Raw genomic sequence first — 19608 nt, forward strand, 5'->3', positions numbered from 1 at the left:
TGGAGCCACAACCTTATAGAATCCTATTAAAGTGGTGTTTGGGCCTATTTCTGTAGTGAAAAAGAAAAAGAAATCATTTTGTATATAAGGAATACTTTATTTTTCACAAATTAAGATAGGCGTCAAGGGGACCTACAACATAAGATTATGCTACAGAGATGCAGAAAAAATATGTAAAAAGCATAAAAGGAGCTGAGGATATGGAAGTTTTGTTCTAAACAGCTGCCCTGTTAGGTTGCTGGGCCCTTTTTCTGGAAAGGAATGGAGCAGCTTTTCCCTTAATAAAAGAGAATTAAAAAGAGAAGGTGGGTGAATTATGTGACAAAGCTTTTTTTGGGTAGCCAACTATGTACAACAGTGATAAGACAGATAAGATATAAAATTAGCCAGTTGAGTGCTGGTCTCCAATAGGGAATGGATACGTTGTGACTGTAGAATTGTTTCATAATCCCTAGTCTTCCAACAAGTAGTTAGGATTAACTACAAGGTAAGGGTCTTCTTCATCAATGCTCTGTCCTTCCACAGAATCTTTCAGCCCGGTCTGTGTGAGCTCAATTAGAATGTGGTCCTGAAATACAGAGAGCCTCAGTCAGGCCATGTTCTGAAGAGTCCTAGGTCCACACATTGTAAGACACCCCAGTCACAAGCATACTTGCTTCAAAGGAAAATGCCATTGCTTTAAAGCAGGATTTACAGTGGTACCTCGGGTTACATACACTTCAGGTTATAGACTCCGCTAACCCAGAAATAGTACCTCGGGTTAAAAACTTTGCTTCAGGATGAGAACAGAAATCGCACGGCAGCGGCGCAGCAGGTCCCATTAGCTAAAGTGGTGCTTCAGGTTAGGAACAGTTTCAGGTTAAGAACGGACCTCCAGAACAAATTAAGTAAGTAACCAGAGGTACCACTGTACTTCCAATTGAGCAATTAATATCATGTCCTCTTCATCTCCATTTCTCACCAAACTTATGTGTGCCAGAGTTAAAGGCTACCACCAACAGCTCATCAAGTGCATTCTTCTGCATATCTACTTGGAAGAATGTACTACTGATTCAGTGAACTCGCACCCAAGTATGTGCAGTATTGCAACCTTAGATTACAATCATATGCACACCTACCTGGAACTAAGCTCCACTAAACACAACAAGACATGCAATTCTATATATACTTGCTTGGAAGCAAGACGGATTTAACACAGTGCCATGTGTCACAAGGTAAACATGCATATAAGATGGGGCATTGAGCTAATCAAAGACCACATTATTTTTATCATCACATCCTTCAAGGAATTTAAAGTAGGGTTTTTACTTCAAAAAAACCTTACAATTTCAGGTATAAGTGTACGTACATAGTGTGTAAGACGATGGATCACTTTTTCTATTATCATCTTCTTATTTATCAGTTCTTCTTCAGAATCTATTTCTGATTCAATTTCCTTTAAATACCAGTTGATAAGTTCACTCTTTTTTAAGGAGGCGTCATCATCTTCTGCAGGAAGAAAAGAAAGCAAGGTGATGATGATGATAAAACACTCTGAGATCCCAGACTGACTGCCTCAAAAATGTTTCAAACATGATTCAGGAAGTCAAGACACCATATACGGAAAACGCTTGCTGGCAGCGTAGAAGGGGAGCTGGACTTTGTTTATTATTTACAGCTAAGACCTTCCAATCCAGGATTTATATTTTTTTTGGGGGGGGGGGAGAGCAGAGGGGAATTGAACTTGCTGATCCAAATTGCTGAATTGAGCCCCAAATCAAATTTGGCAGGCTGTCCGCAACCCTACTTCCTCCCCCCACTCTTGCTACAGTTAGCATTAGGGGGAAATCATCTTGTAATGGTAAGTCGGAGGGTGGGAGAAGGAGATGATTTCATGGGGACTGTAGCTGGGGAGGGATGGCTTAAACCACTTAACCCCACACGCTGCAATTCTGAGACCTTCCCAGTGGCTTGCACTTGGATTTCAAAGAACATGCAATGTGATTACTAAGCATGTACTTAATTCTGCATGCACCAAGACAATGCTTTATTACCTTCTTCCGATTTTCTCAGATGCATTACAATGAGGTTTGAGATTCTGCGATATTCAGGGAAACTAAGCCTTAGGGAAGCCTTTGGTGCCACATCCTTGCTCAGATCATCTGCATGTCCATTGATGCCATTCACCAAGCCATTAATGACTGCATTGTCTCCATCTCCTGAGCACAGAAAGTTTTTGTACACATTATGCCAAGGTGGGGACAGAAGCCGCAGTAGAAGCACATCACAAATGACTTAATTGCCTGTTTCCCCCCTCTACCCAGAACAAACATTTTGAAAGTGTAGCAGTTGCATTTCTCTTATCATATCAAATGATGTTATCTATATTTTCTAGCTGGCTGAGATTTTATAGTCTTCCAAACAGATACCTTATCATTTTTAGTTCTGTAGCCATAAGGATTTCAGGGCATAGTTCTTATTTTCAAAACAATAAATATGAAAGATACGATGTCTGTTATCTTGATTAGACCAATGCACATTATTGACTGATTTACAGCTCCATAAGACACATATCTGCTCAGAGGTAAGCCCTACTGACTTCAATGGGAGTTACTCCTTGGTAACAGATTACACGATTGTGGTTGAAAGCTTATATACTGGGTCCACAGAAATGTTCTCTTAGTAGTGGTCCACACTAAATCCACCACATATAAAATAAAGAACAAAGAACAAAATGCCTTCTATTGGTTTTTTTTTTAAAAAAAAACCAAAACAAAACAGGTTTCAAATAAAAATCCAATTCATTTAAAAGCTTTTTGGTGGACTAAATACTTGTTGAGAAGATGCCAAGCAGGCAATGCCAAGCAAGAGCTCCACCACTAAAAAGGTTCCACTTGAGATCTTAAACCTACTGGCTTAAGGCAAATGCACAGTGTGGTGGCACACACTGCTAAAAGATTCTCTGCTCCACTCTGCCTCCTGTTGCTGCTGCACCGCCAAGAAAGCAAGCCAGAGCCTGACTTGTCATGAAGTCTGAACCTGGGCGTTTAGTTTTTCTCCTTCAAAACAAATCATGAGCAATAAAGCCAGGAAGAAACTTTGGTTTTCTACACGTTAAACCATAGCTTGTTTTTAACTATGCTTCAAGAGTACTGCAGGAAAAATGTGTGTGTGTGTGTATATATATGTACATATATATGTGTGTGTGTGTTGATGTATAAATATGTATATATGTGAGTATATATATAATATATATGTGTGTGCATGTGTATATATGTGCATGTGTACATATATGTGTGTGTGTGTGTGTGTGTATCTGTACAAGGCTTCAAAGGACAAAACTAGAACCTGAACTGGACCCAGAAACAAGCATGTTCCAAGAATTATTTTATTATTAAGAGATTTATTTTGCGACCTTTATTATAACAGCTTTCAATGAGGCTATCAGTTAAAAACATTTGTCAGGTGTTCCCCAACCTGGTGCCTTCTGAATGTTCTGGATCACAGCTTCCAAGAGCCCTAGCCGGCATGACCAATGACCAGTGACAATAGGAGCTGTATTATAAAACATTCTAGAGGGCATCACAGGTTGTGGAAGTCTGATATAGTCTATAGTTCATCAGCAAATTACTCACTCTGAACTCCATCCTGGGCCTCAGGCTCATCAATGGCTTGTTCTTCATCTTGGTCTAAATTGATATCTGGAGTTTCAACTCTGATGATGGATTTGTTCAATAACCTGAAGGCTTCCTTCACATGTTTTGGATGGACCTTTACAAATATTTAAGAAGAGTCAAGATGAATAAAGAAATACCTGTCCAAACACATTATTTATTTATTAAAAAAAAATACATGCCATGAACTCATATAAAAATAAATAAATCCAAGGTCGTGTACAACAAAATATACACGTGAAACAATTTATAGACAATACAATTGATGGGCTCCAAAACATCTGTTGGACATAGAAGCAACAAGAGTACTTTCCAACTTGTCCCCCTTCCCTGTGCCAAGGAGGAAGGCTCCACTAACACTGGATTCACAGTCAAAAGCCAAACACGGCCAACTTCTAGAAATGAAGAAAGCTAAAGATACAGTTCATAAAGTTGTTATCTTTTACTTAACTCTCTTTCTCTGAAAGACTGAAGGCTTGTGGGCCACACAAAAACTTGCAGCTGGTCTAAAATTTCAGCTAAAAACTTCTGCAGAATAAGCATTTCCACCCCTATGTAGAAACATAAGCTAGCACTGGACTAGTTACAAACTGAACATGTACCATTCATATAAAAGGTTTTCATTTCAAGCAAAAGTAATCCTCAAATTTATGCTTAAAATGATGAGAATGAACCATGGGCATTTTTAGCTATATGTTTAAATAGAATAAAAATGTTAAGAACAGCTGCATTGGTCAAAGCTCTGTCCTGTTCCATGCTGCCCCATTAAGTATAGCTACCTCGTCGCAGCAATGCATCCGTGCCATTGCTTCCGACAGCCGAATCATGCTTTCTAGCTGCCGCACTGTGATTCTCCATGACGATTTTGTAATGCCAGAACCATCCCTCTGGCGAAGGCGCTTATATTGTTCAACTATAAAATCCTCCGAGTCCTTAGAAATCTATTGGAGAACGAATGAAAGGAAAACGTGGTAAGCTATAGTGAAATTGTGCACCACTTCCCATTTATAAACTTCATATATTCATTGGGGCCGGAGAGTCAAACTTCCATTACAAACTAGATCAACAGCTGGATATGGATTCGACATTTATTTGCAATGAACGACAAGAAAGAGTCAATCTAAAAAAAATTATTGCGTAATTAAAATGCGCCTGTCTACTGTGATTGACAAGAGCGGCACAAAAATACAGTACAAAATTATTTATTGTATTTATATGCCATCCAAGGGGCTCAAGGTGGCATGCACAATCTGTCCCCCATCCTCTTTTTATCTTCACAGCAACCTTGTGAGTGACTGGCCCAAGGTCACCCTGTGAGTTTCATGGCTGAGTGGGGATTCCTACTCTGGTCTCTCTAGCCCAACACTCCAACCACTGCACAACAATGGCTCACCTGGACACTTCTTGCTGCATCAAACAACAGACACACTAAACTTTAGGCAAACCCAACTGGCTCCAAATCGCTGCCACAGAAGTAGAAACCAGTTACACTACATCCTAATTAACCAGGCATGCTCGTACGTGAGCCTGAGCATTAGCAACAACTATGCCGAAGTAAAAGTAACCACTATACATTTGGTATCAGTTCAGGTTTCTCATGCCATGCTGTGCTCAAACTCTCTGGAATCACAGATCTCGTAGAGTTGGAAGCGACCACAAGAGTCATCTAGTCCAGTCCCCATGACCCTGAGATCAAGTGTCTCATGCTCTATTGACTGAGCTATCCCAACCTAATGCTGAAGTCTGTCTCATTACCTTGGGTTTAAACTGCCTGGCAAAGAGAAGATACCTTCGGATGTCATCTAGCGAATACAGGCGATCAATTGATTCGTCTATCCTAGAATGAAGATCCACAATGCGCCTTGCAATGGCATAATCTGTAACCTGAAGGGGGTAGGTTTTGGTCAGAATACGTGAACTAAAGTTATAACAAATCATTAACAAAACAACAGAATAAAAATGATGCACACAGCAACTTCCAAAACGTTTGAGGATATATCGATGGTTGTTTAGGTAATGCAAGCAGCTCAAATGAAACTGAGCTGTCCAATACAGGAATAGATACCAAATTAGTCCAGTCAGTGAGTTCATTTGAGTCTTTAGGGGTAAAAAGAGAACACCAAAACAGGATTAAAAAAAACCAACAAACTACCATCTGTTGTAGAAGCAATCTGTTTTATACATTTTTTTAAAGGACTAAATATTCTATTATGCACAAGCTTCCAAATAATTCCATCAGCTTGGATCCTAAGAGAGTTCATAGAAGGAAAGTTTTCCCTCTCCTGCATCGCAGCCACCAGTGCCCCCATTACCTGCTAGCTACCCTGAGGCGTGTGTTTGTGTGAGAGGAGAGAATATATAAAAAATACACTGGGATGTTTCTCCCTTCCTCCAGCAATCTCCTGCACATCATCCTACATTGATCAATAATGCCCCCCAACACTCTAAAGAGGATTTTTAGTCAGGTGGACACAAGAGAGATGGGGAGCTTTCCTTCCACAACTTCCTTGAGGTTGATGCAGGGGCATAGAAAGGGGGGGGTGCGGTGGGGGCAGCTCGCCCCCCCCCCCCGTGCATGGCATGGGTGCCCATGCAGTTAACTCTGTCATTGGGTTAGCAGGGGTTAGCAAACTTTTTCAGCACAGGGCCGGTCCACCATCCCTCAGACCATGTGGTAGGCCGGACTATATTTTTTGGAGGGAAATATGAACGAATTCCTATGCCCCACAAATAACCCCGAGATGCATTTTAAATAAAAGCACACATTCTACTCATGTAAAAACACCAGGCAGGCCCCACAAATAACCCACTGTTGCCTTGGGCTGCAGTGGTGCAAAAACGTGGTTACAAAGCATGGATCCTCAGGATCTTTGCATTGGGTCACCCCAAATTCACCTCAGGATCTTTGCATTGGGTCACCCCAAATTCACCATCAGATCACATGTCTGTGGCCACAGCATGAAGCACAAAAATGATACATCCACTGTTTCATTCAGATTTTTTTTTTCTTGTTTTCCTCCTCTAAAAACTATGTGCGTGTTATGGTCAGGTGCATGTTATCGAGCGAAAAATACGGTAACCCAGAAATGCATTTTAAATAAAAGCACACATTCTACTCATGTAAAAACACCAGGCAGGCCCCACAAATAACCCAGAGATGCATTTTAAATAAAAGGACATATTCTACTCATGTAAAAACACCAGGCAGGCCCCACAAATAACCCAGAGATGCATTTTTTTAAAAAGGACATATTCTACTCATGTAAAAACACACTGACTCCCAGACCATCCGCGGGCCGGATTGAGAAGGCGATTGGGCCGCATCCAGCCACGGACCTTAGTTTGCCTACCAATGGGTTAATGTCTTGGATCCCAAGATAAAATTGCACCTGCCACATTGTTGTAAGATGTTCAGGTTACGCTCCTCCCACCCCATATGTGCTACTGTGTAAGCAATGGGCAGACTAAGACAGAAATGTAGCAATGGTTGTAGGGGGAGCAAAGACAGACATATGGCAATGGAAGGGATTAAAATGCACCAATGAGTATGAATGGGCAAAAAAAGAGAATTCATAGACAACTGCATTTATAGCCTGCATATTTCTGAATCTAAAATGCATAATATACAGTATGTAGGTTACGCATTACCTCATTGCATTCATCCACAAGAATAAAGAAGAGATCAAATCGAGACATGATGGGGGCTGATAGGTTTATGTTCTGTTTCAGAGACTTTGCTCTATCATAACGTCCACCAACTGGGTTAGCTGCGGCCAAAATAGAGGTCCTGGCATTCAGAGTAGCCTATTAAAACAAGAACATGTTTGTTTGCTTTTCCTAAGCAGTGTAGAGTTGTTAACAAATTACATAAAGAAAAAGTGTTGGGGAAGAAAGCACAGCAGTTTCAATGGTAAAAACATCCTCCACTCTACCAAAATACATCAACAGGAAAATGATTTCCAGGAACACTGTATAAGACGATAGTAAAGCCTTTATTATATTTTCCCTGCAACATTTATAACAAAGGTGAAAATCAGCATATTTCATTGCAGGCTACTTTCTTCATTGTTTATGTGGATGGGCTTTTCAAAAGGAATACAATCTACTGCTGTTTAAGGCCATCAACATGCCCCTAATTATCAGGTGCTTAAGCCATTAACTTCATGAAATTATGGACACCTAACTTGATGTATACTGCAGCACAATTGTTAACTTTCTTGCTTAGAAGCATGTCCTACTGGGTTCGATGGAGCTTGCTCCCCCAAAAAGCCTGCAAAGGATTATAACCCAATTATCCAGTTTTTCACAGTGGGACAGATTTCTGGAAGAAATGTCTAACAGGAGGGACTAGCATGGAAAGTTGGTGTTGTGCAGATGTCTTGCAACAGTAGTGCTCCCGCTGCTTTCCAGGATGGGGTGGGACAGAAAAACCATGAGATTGGGACTATTGCAGGACTCTCATAGCCACTAACTTCCCATCACCCTCTGGGCCCCTGCACTGGTCCAGGTAAGCAGCAGTATTGCTGCTGCTGCCAGGGACTGGTGGGCTTAATTTTGATGTAGGGTTGTGGAAGAGGAAGATATCCTCTTATGAGTATGGACAACAGACTGCCACCCTATTCTAGAAGCATTCAGTTGAAAGAAAAGTTCCTTAGTTTTTCTAATGGAATGAAACTATTTGACAGAAAATAGGAAGGGTGGAAAGACGATCTGGCCCAAAGGTCACTGGAGAAGCAAAGAAATCTCTCTCCAATACCATCTGAGCAAAGGATACACAAAGTTCAAGCAACACACAGCCACTTACCTTAACTCCTGCTTTAGTAATGGATATAGTCTGTTGCTCCATAGCTTCGTGAATGGCAACTTGATCCCTCATATCCATTTTGTCAAATTCATCAATGCAACAGACTCCCTAAAAGAGAGTGCAGATTCAACAACTGTACTTCAGCACTTGAAAACAAAAGGGGCCCCTCCTTTCAGAGCTACTAAATACTATGCATTGGATAACTTACATTATCTGCCAACATCAGAGCTCCAGCTTCAATGACAAATTCATAGGACTCTTCGTCTTTCACAACAGCAGCCGTTAAGCCAGCAGCGCTAGAGGCCTTTCCACTGGTGTAGACAGCTCGGGGGCTGAACTCCTCCACGTGCCTGTTGGTTCAAATTGGCAGGCTACTCAGCAATTCGCATCAGAAAGGGCAACACAAACACTGCAGTTGACTTTAAAGTTTTGCAGGCTGCAGGGCTCTAAATTACCTAGATGATTATTTGATAGCCATGAGCAAGGGGGGAAAGCAAGCCTATTTAGTAATTACAATGTTTATTACTTCAAGAAAGTAGTTTTTGTTCCAACAAGTAGCAGCGCCCTGCTCAGTGTTTAAGATCTCCTGCAGAGGCCCTTCTCCCTGTATTCCTTCCATCAGGAGAATGGAGGGCATCTACTGGGGGTGGGGTGGGGGGCTTTCTCAGGAGTCATAATGGAGGGCACTCTCCCCACAAGGAGGTTGCCTGGCATCAAAACTGTTATCATTTCAGTGCCGGGTTAAGAGCAGTCTTTTTCATCTAGGCATTTTAATATATTCTAGCCATATTAGCAGAAATTGAGTGATATTTGTAAAGAAAACAATTAGAGGAATACATACAAGGCAGAAAGAAATGATATTATACAATACAAATCTGTGTTAAAAAAGAATGTTTATATTATGAGAATGGGTATAATGAGAAGGATGGGAAGGATTGTGTCGATGAACACTTTTATTGTGTAAATAGTGTTGTCTTCTCTTGTCTTTTCTTCTTTTGATTTTTTTATTTCATATCTTTGTTATTTCTTTATTTTTTTTCTTTTCTTTTTTATTATTTATAAATTTTCTATTTACTACCTAATTTTCTTTTTCTTCATATGTAAAGAGATAGCACATGTTTGTATAGATATGTAAATTTTAATCAATAAAGAATTATATACTGTATTTTTTGCCCTATAGGTCGCACTTTTCCCCCTCCAAAAATGAAGGGAAAATGTGTGTGCATCCTATGGGGCAAATGCAGGCTTTCGCTGAAGCCTGGAGAGCTTCAGGAAGCTATCCGCAAGCCTTGGGAGCCCGGCGGGAGGTCCCGCTGGGCTCCCAAGGCTTGCGGACAGCAGCCTGCAGCCCGAAACCCAGGGAGCGCAGCGGGGCACATCCCGGGCTTTGGGCAGCTCTCCGCAAGCCTTGGGAGCCCGGTGCGACTTCCCGCCGGGCTCCCAAGGCTTGTGGACAGCAAGCTCCGCAAGCGATGGCGAGGTTGAGCGCAACCTCGCCATCGCTCCCGGACCCATTCTGGGGGCTGGGGTTGGGGGAAGCTCGGGTTTCCATCCCGCTCGCTGTCATGGCTTCTTTGCTCTTTGGGGCTCAGGGGGGAAATAATTCCCCCCCTTTATTCCCCCTCCAAAATAAGTGCGCCCAATGGGCCGGTGCGAAAAATACGGGGTGTGTGTGTGTGTGTATATATATATATATATATATATATATATATATATATTCTAGTCATGTTTTATTTTTGAAAGTCTCTACAACTCAATTAACGTCTTCTTGGTGCATCACAAATTTAAAAGACAACAAAATACAACTACAATCCAAAGCCAGAATAACGGGTACAGAGACAGAAATCAGCATAAAGCCACTGTTTTACAGACAGAGGCAGCAATCCTATATCCTCTTACCAGCGACTAAATCCTCCTGAACACAACATACACGAACAAGTATGTGTAGCCAGCTACCTACAGTGACAATGCAAGTTAACCATATGCTAGTTCGCAAGAAAACTTACTTAAGAAATTGACTCTTGGCAGTACTCGGATCGCCAACAATACAAACGTTGATGTCACCACGAAGTGAAGTGCTTTCTGCTGTTGTCTTAGGAACACCACCAAACAGCATGAGTAAAACCCCTCGCTTAACTTCATCATTACCTGCATCACATAAACTAACAGTTAGTTTTGGGGACGCTCACATTTAGAGTCAATTCTAAGAACACAATGCAGGAGAAAAGCTTAAGATTCTAGTTGTTGTTATGGGCTGGCTTCAGACAGTAATTCAAAATTCAAACAAGTTTTTTCAGGGACTGGTTAAATCTCTGACAAGCTACTGTTCTGATTGAGCAGCACCAGCCTGGTGCATAGCCACAGGAAAGTCTCAACATCACAGCTGCTTCGTCACCTCTCCCCGATATGGCATTAAAATGCAAACAAGGGACGTGATCGCTAAACATAATTAAATATTACAGTTCAAATTTATTTGTGTTGGACAGAGTGATTACCAAGATAACACAGCAGTCAATAGGAATAAGCCATCTTAAACGGTCTATAAATCAGAGTCCAGGGTTATAATCATCTTTTAGAGCACAGAGGTTACTGAATAAGGAAAAGCCAGAGAAGTTATCTGTACAGATTAAAACCCACAATTACAGGATCATGTTCTCACAGCAAGGTTTGAAGTAAAAGGTAAAACAAAACTGGGGGCTCTTCTTTCCATGGTCCCATGAAAATAGAATGCACAGAAAAGCAGCATTATGTATTTGCAAAAATGGCCAGAAAACAGGCAAATAATCTTAAAAAGGACTGCATGTAACTCTCAATTGCTGTATTCCTATCTTACTCTTTGGGTGCAACACCACAAATGACATACAGGAAACAAAATTCAGAGTTTTGATACCTCCTGTTCAAAAGGGATAACGAAACAAAAAAAGACATGAATACATATTAGACAATAGGAATTTAATTTGAAAGCTTCCAGCTGACCTATAAAATTTGTCAACGATAGCAAACATTACTATGGCTCCACAATTAGATTTTACCATGTATGGTTGGAAAGAGGCTGGTACAAAGATTGTGATAAAGGTTTTTATCCTGGCTCATTTCAAATACTTTTTCCCACTCCTTTACTGACATCTGGTTTTTAATGCTTTCTGCAGTCTGTTCTTCATCTCGCAGCTCTTTGCCACCAAACTAAAACAAAAGAGGGTTGAGGGAAAATATATAAAAATGCAAATATATTGCAGAGACTAGAAAATAACTTAAGTCTTAAGTCAGGGAAGGGGACTCTGGGGGGCTCCAGATGCTGTTGAACTCTTAACCCCCACCAGCCCCAATGCTCAGGGGTGATGGGGAATGTAATTAAGCAACATCTGGATGGGCACAGGTTTCCTATCCCTGGTGGGAAGTATGTCACAAGAGGACTTCAATTTAAATATCTCCAAAATGAGACCATTTAGGGCTGTATCTAAACATTCAACATGTGGTGGCAGAATGCAATAAAATATTTTAGGTTACAGGTGGGAGAATACTCCCCCAAGTGGATGAGGTTGGAAGGTTCTAGCCCAGAATTTGCTCCGCTGTTCTAGTTCTTGAATATCTAAAAAGTGTCCAATCTACCACTTTACTCTATTGCAGTGGTTCTCAACCTGTGGGTCCCCAGATGTTGTTGGAGTACAACTCCCATCATCCCTGAGCTCTGGCCTTGCTCGCTAGGGGTGATGGGAGTTGTAGTTCAACAACATCTGGGGACCCACAGGTTGAGAAAGCTGCTCTATTGCTTGGCTGAAAGGGACAAGAGAACCAAATCCCATCATTAATATCTTCAAGAAAAATATTTTGGAAGCTCCTCTTCCTGAGTAAGGCTTACCCTTGGGTTCGTTGGTGCAACGTAACATGCTAGAAAGACCAATTTATAGGATAACTCTCTGACTCCAAGTGCACGAAGTCCTCTGACACCTTCAGTTTCATAGCCTTCTTTCCCACTCACACGAGAGCCAGTTTCTGCTCGGACACCTATAAGAGCAAGACCTGTTTTAAGTTCTGCTCTAGGAACATGTGGTCATTTTCAGCCTACACATTTGAAAAAGGCAGAAAGGCACAGCTTTTCACTTTGGAATGTAGGTGGGAACAGCAATGCCTGCACTGAACAAGCTCCCACACCACAGAGAAAGCAAGCCTTTTGCTTGAAGTATACTGAAGCTGCAGAGTTTCAGGAAGGCTGTCCTACACGTGCCCTTTCTTTCTTTCTTTTTCTTTTTATTAAATTTTTATTTTTTACCAACAACCAAAACACAAACAGTGAAACCCCCCAGGCGGCTGGTACACTGCGTATACATAATCAATAATAACATATTCAAATCAACCATATGTACAATTTTATATACGTTAACACTCCTCCATCCACAAGGATTATTTAACTTTTAACATTTTAATTGCCCCAAATTGTTCAAACCTACCCAAATAATTCAATATCTTCTCAAACCAATCCTCCTCTTTCCCTTTCATTCTGTGTATCTTGACGGTTAGATATTCTAATATTATTCAGTTTCTTCCTCCATTGGTTCATCCCCAGCTGTTCTGCATTTTTCCAATTACTCGCTATAACCATGCCATTTCTGAACAAGGAAAGAGCCCCTCCCACTGCTCTGCTCTGCTTTGCTCTGCACAGGGTCAACCAACCTGGGGTAGACAGCTGGGACACATCAGGCACAACAATGAGGGAACCTGTGAAGTCACACTTGTCACCAGCCTGGGCCGATTCCACAGCTTCAGCCCGTAGTATCACCTCAACACTGCGAGGAATGCTTCCCCGGGGTAGCTCAGCTTGTGTCTCCTGAATACGGACCTGATGAGATAGGAAAAGCAAGCTGTCAAGAGGCAGGAAGTTATCTTATCATTACTAGTTTACCTGAAAATGTCACAAAACTGAACCCAAATGTTTCCAGCATGAAGACTACCGGGGGGGGGGGGGCGGGTAATGATGCTGCATTCCTAATGAAGTGCCTTACATTTTTTAAGAACCCAGAATTTTTGAGATTTCTAATTACCAACATCAAGTTTCTAGGAGCCCTGGTAACAGTTACAAATACCTGATTAATTTTCAGGCTCTATCTGATAGCTATCATGGAGCATCACCATAAAACAAAACTAACAGCACAGCTATTAAGCAGGTTCCCTTAAATGTCTAAATCACCCTCAGTAGGCAAAGGGCAAATCTCACAGGGAGCACTGTCAGAAGTGCAAGCTTGTTTCTACCATGCTAACGGCTGTGGAAAAAACTGAGATGGACAACCACCAAAGAAGCAATACACCAGCAGCAAAAGATTCTGTCAAATATAGCTCTTAGTCTTCCATCAATGACAAATGTCTAAGCACGCATTCAAAGCAGATTTTTGTTGATACACCTTTCTACTTCTCAAGTGGAAAGCACTTTACAAATGTGACAGGTCTATACAGCAACAAAACGCATGTGGTTCAAAATGGTAAATTCAAGAATGTTTCTAATATTGTGAAAAAATATCTAGAGAGACTAGGTGGTCCCTGTAGGCTGCACAATGAGATCACTTCTCAGCGCTATTGCTGATCTCTACAGCAGCTGAGACAGATTCCTAAATTTACAAGGTGCATCTTGCTCTTTGGGTTCTGAAAAACACCTGATAATTAAATACATTTTTCACTACAGAAAATTATTCTTAATAGGTTGAATATATGCACACTTTAGTTTGGATTGTGAGCTTTCCTGAAAGGAAGGCCAGGCCCCTTCCATTTGTGCAAGGTGTGCGTGTGTATATGTGCCTGACCTCTCATGCAAACAATTGCAGGTAGAAGCTACTGGGAAAAGTTACTGGGAGCATGACATGAGTGAACTCCAGTCACTTCAATTATGAAGACAAGAGAACTTTCAGGTCTGAATACAGCATTCTGGAAGACGAATGGCAGTAATTTACAAGAGCTGACCATAAGATATTCCAGAGGGACTGCTGTGTTATCCTGCTGTAACGAAACCAACGCAGCCTTGTGGCACCTTAAAGACAAACTAATTTAATATGGCATAAGCTAGAATGCATTTCGTAAGTTGCATCCACTGTATCCTCAGTTGGCAGATTTTCACTTACACACAGGAAAAACACAAAAATTGCTACATTTTACTCAAGTGCAGGTGGTGACCATTTTCTGTACATCCAACTGACATGTGACTGCTGATGCACAGGTCGGACCCAGAAAAGGGCAAAACAGGAGTGGAACAGGGCACAGTGGACTTACACGTGCTCCACTGATGTGTACAAGGGCCAGGAATGGATCTCCTGTGCAAAATGTTTGCCACTTGTAGTAAGAGCAAAACTTTACACTTAAAAGAGACACAGGACATAATGCTAAATCACTGTTCAATCCTACATCAACAGGCCTTTACCGTCAGGCACCTGTGTTCCTTCTCCTTCCTGCATGTCAAGACTCCCGTCCTTTCACTATAGTTTAGTTTACTATTTTATCCAAAACCAGCAAACTAAGATTTGTTAGCTGCAAACCAAGATATTTTGATTCTGAATTCCAAGGCAAGCATAAACTTTAGTTTGTCAATTTAGACTAAACAGCATACAATGGTTTGCCACAAACCCGTGAAAGCAGGGAGGAAATTACAGTTCATGTGGTGCCAAACCATAATAATAATAATAATAATAATTTATTATTTATACCCCGCCCATCTGGCTGGGCTTCCCCAGCCACTCTGGGCGGCTTCCCAAAAAAATAAAAATAAATTAAAATACTGTACTACATCAAAACAAAATAAAAGGAAAAAAATTCCTTCCAGTAGCACCTTAAAGACCAACTAAGTTAGTTCTAGGTATGAGCTTTCGTGTGCATGCACACTTCTTCAGATACCTGTACTACATCAAATAAACCATGGTTTATTTAACTTTACAGCTGAACCAGTCAAGTATAGAAGACTAACCTGACATCACATCATGTTTTCAAACCCAGCAGAAATTCTGACAATTGATGAATTACCTTTTGAAAGTCAACGAATCTGGATTTGTTGGTGTCCAGAAGGAACCGTTTCCTATTGGCACAAACTGGGTTTCTGCAGATGTTGGGTTGTGTGTACTTGAACTGCTGCTCAACATCTTTTATCACTGTCTGGCAATCCAGGCACAGGAATGTTCCGCTTACGAGCTCTGGGTGAACCGGGTGGGTGCGGACTACTTGCCCGCTAATACGCATTAGCGACCCAATTCGAGCTGACGTCATTTCACGAATTCTGTTTAAAGAACAAAGTCAAATTCAAAAGCTCATCAGTTTTAAAATACATTCCAGAAAATCAGATAGCAAGTGCATGGCCTATTATGGTCCATTGTTGTCGAAAGAGAACCAGAACTGACAAGTACAAACTGTTCTGTAGCTAACTGCTCACAGCAGTTAGGTGCAAGCCAACTGAATATGGTGGGATGATTTCCCTGACATTTAAACAGAGGACGTAATCAAACCTTTAGAAGTTTAGGAACCTGAGCTGCTGACTTTCAATCTTGTTCCCCGTAACTTTTAAAAATACCTTGTTGAAATATTGTAAGCAGACAAGACACCATGGTTGACAGTGTCTAACACCACATAAAGTTCCAACAGAATCCAAAGGACACACTTCCCCATTTTATTTTTGGCAAAGGTCACCACCTACAAAGGCTAGCAAGGTAATTTCATGATCAGGCTGGAAGCCAGGCTGAAGCTGATTTTCTAGGCCCATTTCATTATGGCAAACCTGGAGCTAAGATGCCACCTTGAGACCCAATGGGTTTCATACTTTAATGGAAAGAAGCATTTGCCACAACACTAACCCACACAGATAGTTTTATTGGGCAACTTTTCTTAGTCAGGACGGGCAAGGGTCTAAAGCACAGGTAGTAGGCCTCATATCTGCAAAATCGCTATCCATGTCTTCAGGCAAAACATCATCAGTCTGAAAAAAAAAACTTCTCTCCATATTTCTGAAGCATATCCACATGGCAATCTCCTGCACATTTTCTTTTAACTGTATAAAAAAGAAAAAAATTGATGGGAGTATGGTTGTGTGCATCAGCATCACTCTTCCTGATAAACCATGTTGGCTATCAGTATATTCTGATAGATGAAATGATGGTATAATCGGCATGGGTAGCCTATGACTCACAAGTTAATGGAGGCCATTTGAATGCTCCTGAATTGTAAATAACATCCTACAAAGAAGGAGCTTATTTGGAGTTACCTTACTAAATTGTATGCTTACATCTTTACAGTATCAATGTATCTTACTTGTGTCTGGTAGGTAGGTCCTGGAAAGCAACATAGAAGTCCTTATTGGGGGGAACATTTCCATGGTCTCTAGCAAAGGTTTTTACAGCTCGACACAAGAAAGGATAGACTCTAAAATAGAAAAACAAGTTTTAGTGATGCAAATCTTTATTTTATACCCTTTGGATCAAAGTAGCAGCATACACCATGAATTTCTATCCTTTAAAGTATCTTGGAACAGTACATTGGTAAAATACAGTAATATTAAAACAAGTGAAAAATACAAAACTGTGGTCTGACATATCTGTTTGGCTTTTTGTTCAAGTAACAACTTTGCAAACGTTATATATATAATTAACTATACTTTAACAACTTTGCAAACGTTATATATATAATTAACTATACTTTTAAAAACCACCACCAGAGGGCTGTGAATGACAAGCACCTTTAACTGTGAAAACATATTCCCTTCTTTCTTAATGTTACTTAGAGCAGAAATGGGGTAACTGTGACCATCCGTATGTTTTTGAACTACATCTTCCATCATCCCTAACCAAAGCCCATGCTGGCTATGGGGCATGAGGTGGAGCCCAACATCATCCAGAGGTCCACAGGTTCCCCAGCCTTGACTTAGAACTCCTCTAATAAAACCCAGGATGGGTAAAATAGTTATGATGGAGCCAACTATTCAATAAAAAAAACTATTCTTACCTATAGAACTCTTCTTGGATTGTGGTAGCAAGCTGCTGATTAAACTGCTCCAGATCCTCAAAGCTCACAATTAACGTGTTTCTCTCTGGACGAATCAATTCCTCTGCATCTCGCAAGTATTTAACTTCTCCATCACTGTTCTGAAATCTGAAAATAACAGTATTTTAAGGGACAGTTTGCAGGAATCGTTTCCTAAATAGTGAGTCTGTGCACATGCTACACTCTGTGCTAAGACTATAAAGAGAAAGGCTTAAAAGCTAATAATGAGACGCCATCACTTAATGGGAGGGAATCCCTGCTGCTACTGAACACCTAATGAAAAGCTGAGTTATCGCTGCAAGTAAAAATGTTCATTTTGTATAAGCTGCACACAGAATACTGAAGAGCCCTGACATTTCACTAATTATGCCACATGAAAAGGAAGGAAGCATCTAAATATGAGAAAAAAATACACAGACCCCAGTGGTGTGGTCATCAGATTACAAGAAATAATGATTACAGTTAGGAGGGTTGATGTAATCAGTGAAAAAATGAGAAAAAAATAGCTGCCTTTTATCAAGGAGTCCCACACTACAGCCCATTATAAGCTTTGTAGTCCTATGCAAGTTTACTCAGATGCAAGAATCATTGAGCTCAATAGGATTTTACTGATTCGTAATAGTGTAGTGGTTAGTGTCTAGTGTTAGACTAGGACCTGAGAAACTAAGGTTCAAATCTCCACTTAACCATGAAACTCATTTAGGTGACCTTGGGCCAGTCATTGACTCTCAGCACACCCAACGCCACTGGGTTGTTGTGAGGATATGGGGCAGGAAGAGAACCATGTGCAACACCTTGAGGTCCTTGAATAGAAATGTAGTCGTAAATAATTAAAAGTGTGCATAGGATTGCAGCTATGCAGACTGAGCCTATGTACGCTTCCTCAGAAGTAAGCCTCAAAAGTGTTTAAGCTGCAGCGGCAGATTTACATTTGAGCAAGGGCAAGGTGGGGCTGTTAAAAAGCTGTTTCACAGCACTTCAAAAGGTTAACGTTATTCAGGAGGAGGCAACAGCGGGTGCTGAATACTGCAAAGAAAACCCCCTACTACTATTCTTGTTTATTAAACTTATTAGTCCCTCCCCCCCCCAAAAAAAAACCCTAACTCAAGGCGACTTACAGCAGTAAATAAATAACACGTACAATTAAAACCGGCACAAAACTAAAGTAGAGTAAAATATTTATCCCTCTCTCCATGGGCGTGGCCAGGATTTATGTAGTTAAGTTTTATTTGTTTGTTTGATTTAGGGCGGGCAACTGCGCCCCCCGTACGCCCCTCCCCCCCAAATAAATAGGGCACACCTGTTGACATGTGGGAATGAGGCGCAATCCCAGCAATCAAACACACTTGTCCAAACAAAACAAAACCAAACCAACAGCGTCTTAGGGCCAGGAGAAGCAGGATGTCAGGGGATAAATACTATGCACTCTCCGCCCCCCCCGCCCCCCACTAAGGGAAAGCACAAGTGCAAAAGCTACGGGCAGCGGATGAGCGCCGGCCTTGCTCCCAGGTGGAGGGGGGCTATCTAGGCCTCCTAGTCCAGCAAAGCGCAGCGCACGACCACCGCCAAGCGCCCAACTTCGCTCCCCTCCCCCCCCCCGCAGCTCCTACGACTCACGATTCGAGGAAGTCCTGGAACAGCTTCTGGCACTTCTCGGCCACCTCGTCGCGGATTTGCTTGAGCGGCGCCGCCGCCGCCGCCGCCAGCCCAGCATCCCCCGCAGCGGCTAAATCCATGGCGGACAAGTTCTCTTTCTTTCTTTCTCTCCGGCTCGGACAGAGGGGAGGATTCGCGCCACTAGCGGAGCCCTCGTGACAGCACCCGCCAACCAGAAGCGCTCGGAGGCCGAGGCCACGCCCCACCGGAACGTTCGCCCGGGAAAACTTTTCGCGCCAAACCTGACGGCGCGGGAAACGGGGAGAGCGAGCGGCGGGGGCGTTCTGAATACGTAATAAGTGGGCGGGAACAACCTCTGGCACTTCTCAGTGCAAGAACACACACACACACACACAGTGAATCTACCCTCCTGTCCCATCCCTTGGAAGGTGGTAGACCAGGGGTAGGCAAACTAAGGCCTGGGGGCCAGATGTGGCCCAATTGCCTCCTCAATCCGGCCCACAGACGGTCTGTGAATCAGCATCTTTTTAC

At 41.8% G+C, this 19608-nt stretch overlaps 1 protein-coding gene across 1 annotated transcript; it reads right to left on the bottom strand.

Moving 5' to 3' along the window:
* Positions 1-76: 76 nt before the first annotated feature.
* MCM6 (minichromosome maintenance complex component 6) lies at positions 77-19263 on the bottom strand. The gene is made up of 17 exons (XM_081871473.1): positions 19078-19263; positions 17422-17568; positions 16732-16842; positions 15457-15706; positions 13129-13294; positions 12317-12462; positions 11490-11640; positions 10464-10605; positions 8666-8807; positions 8458-8565; positions 7302-7457; positions 5409-5537; positions 4433-4594; positions 3615-3750; positions 2034-2198; positions 1349-1488; positions 77-568 (listed from the first exon to the last, which is right to left on the bottom strand). Exons 1-17 carry the CDS (start codon positions 19194-19196, stop codon positions 452-454), a joined length of 2487 nt encoding a protein of 828 aa, XP_081727599.1. The 5' UTR covers positions 19197-19263; the 3' UTR covers positions 77-451.
* Between the last annotated feature and the right edge of the window lie 345 nt (positions 19264-19608).

This window comes from Podarcis erhardii (assembly GCF_964252035.2).
Source record: "Podarcis erhardii genome assembly, chromosome: 1".
Taxonomy (NCBI): domain Eukaryota; kingdom Metazoa; phylum Chordata; class Lepidosauria; order Squamata; family Lacertidae; genus Podarcis; species Podarcis erhardii.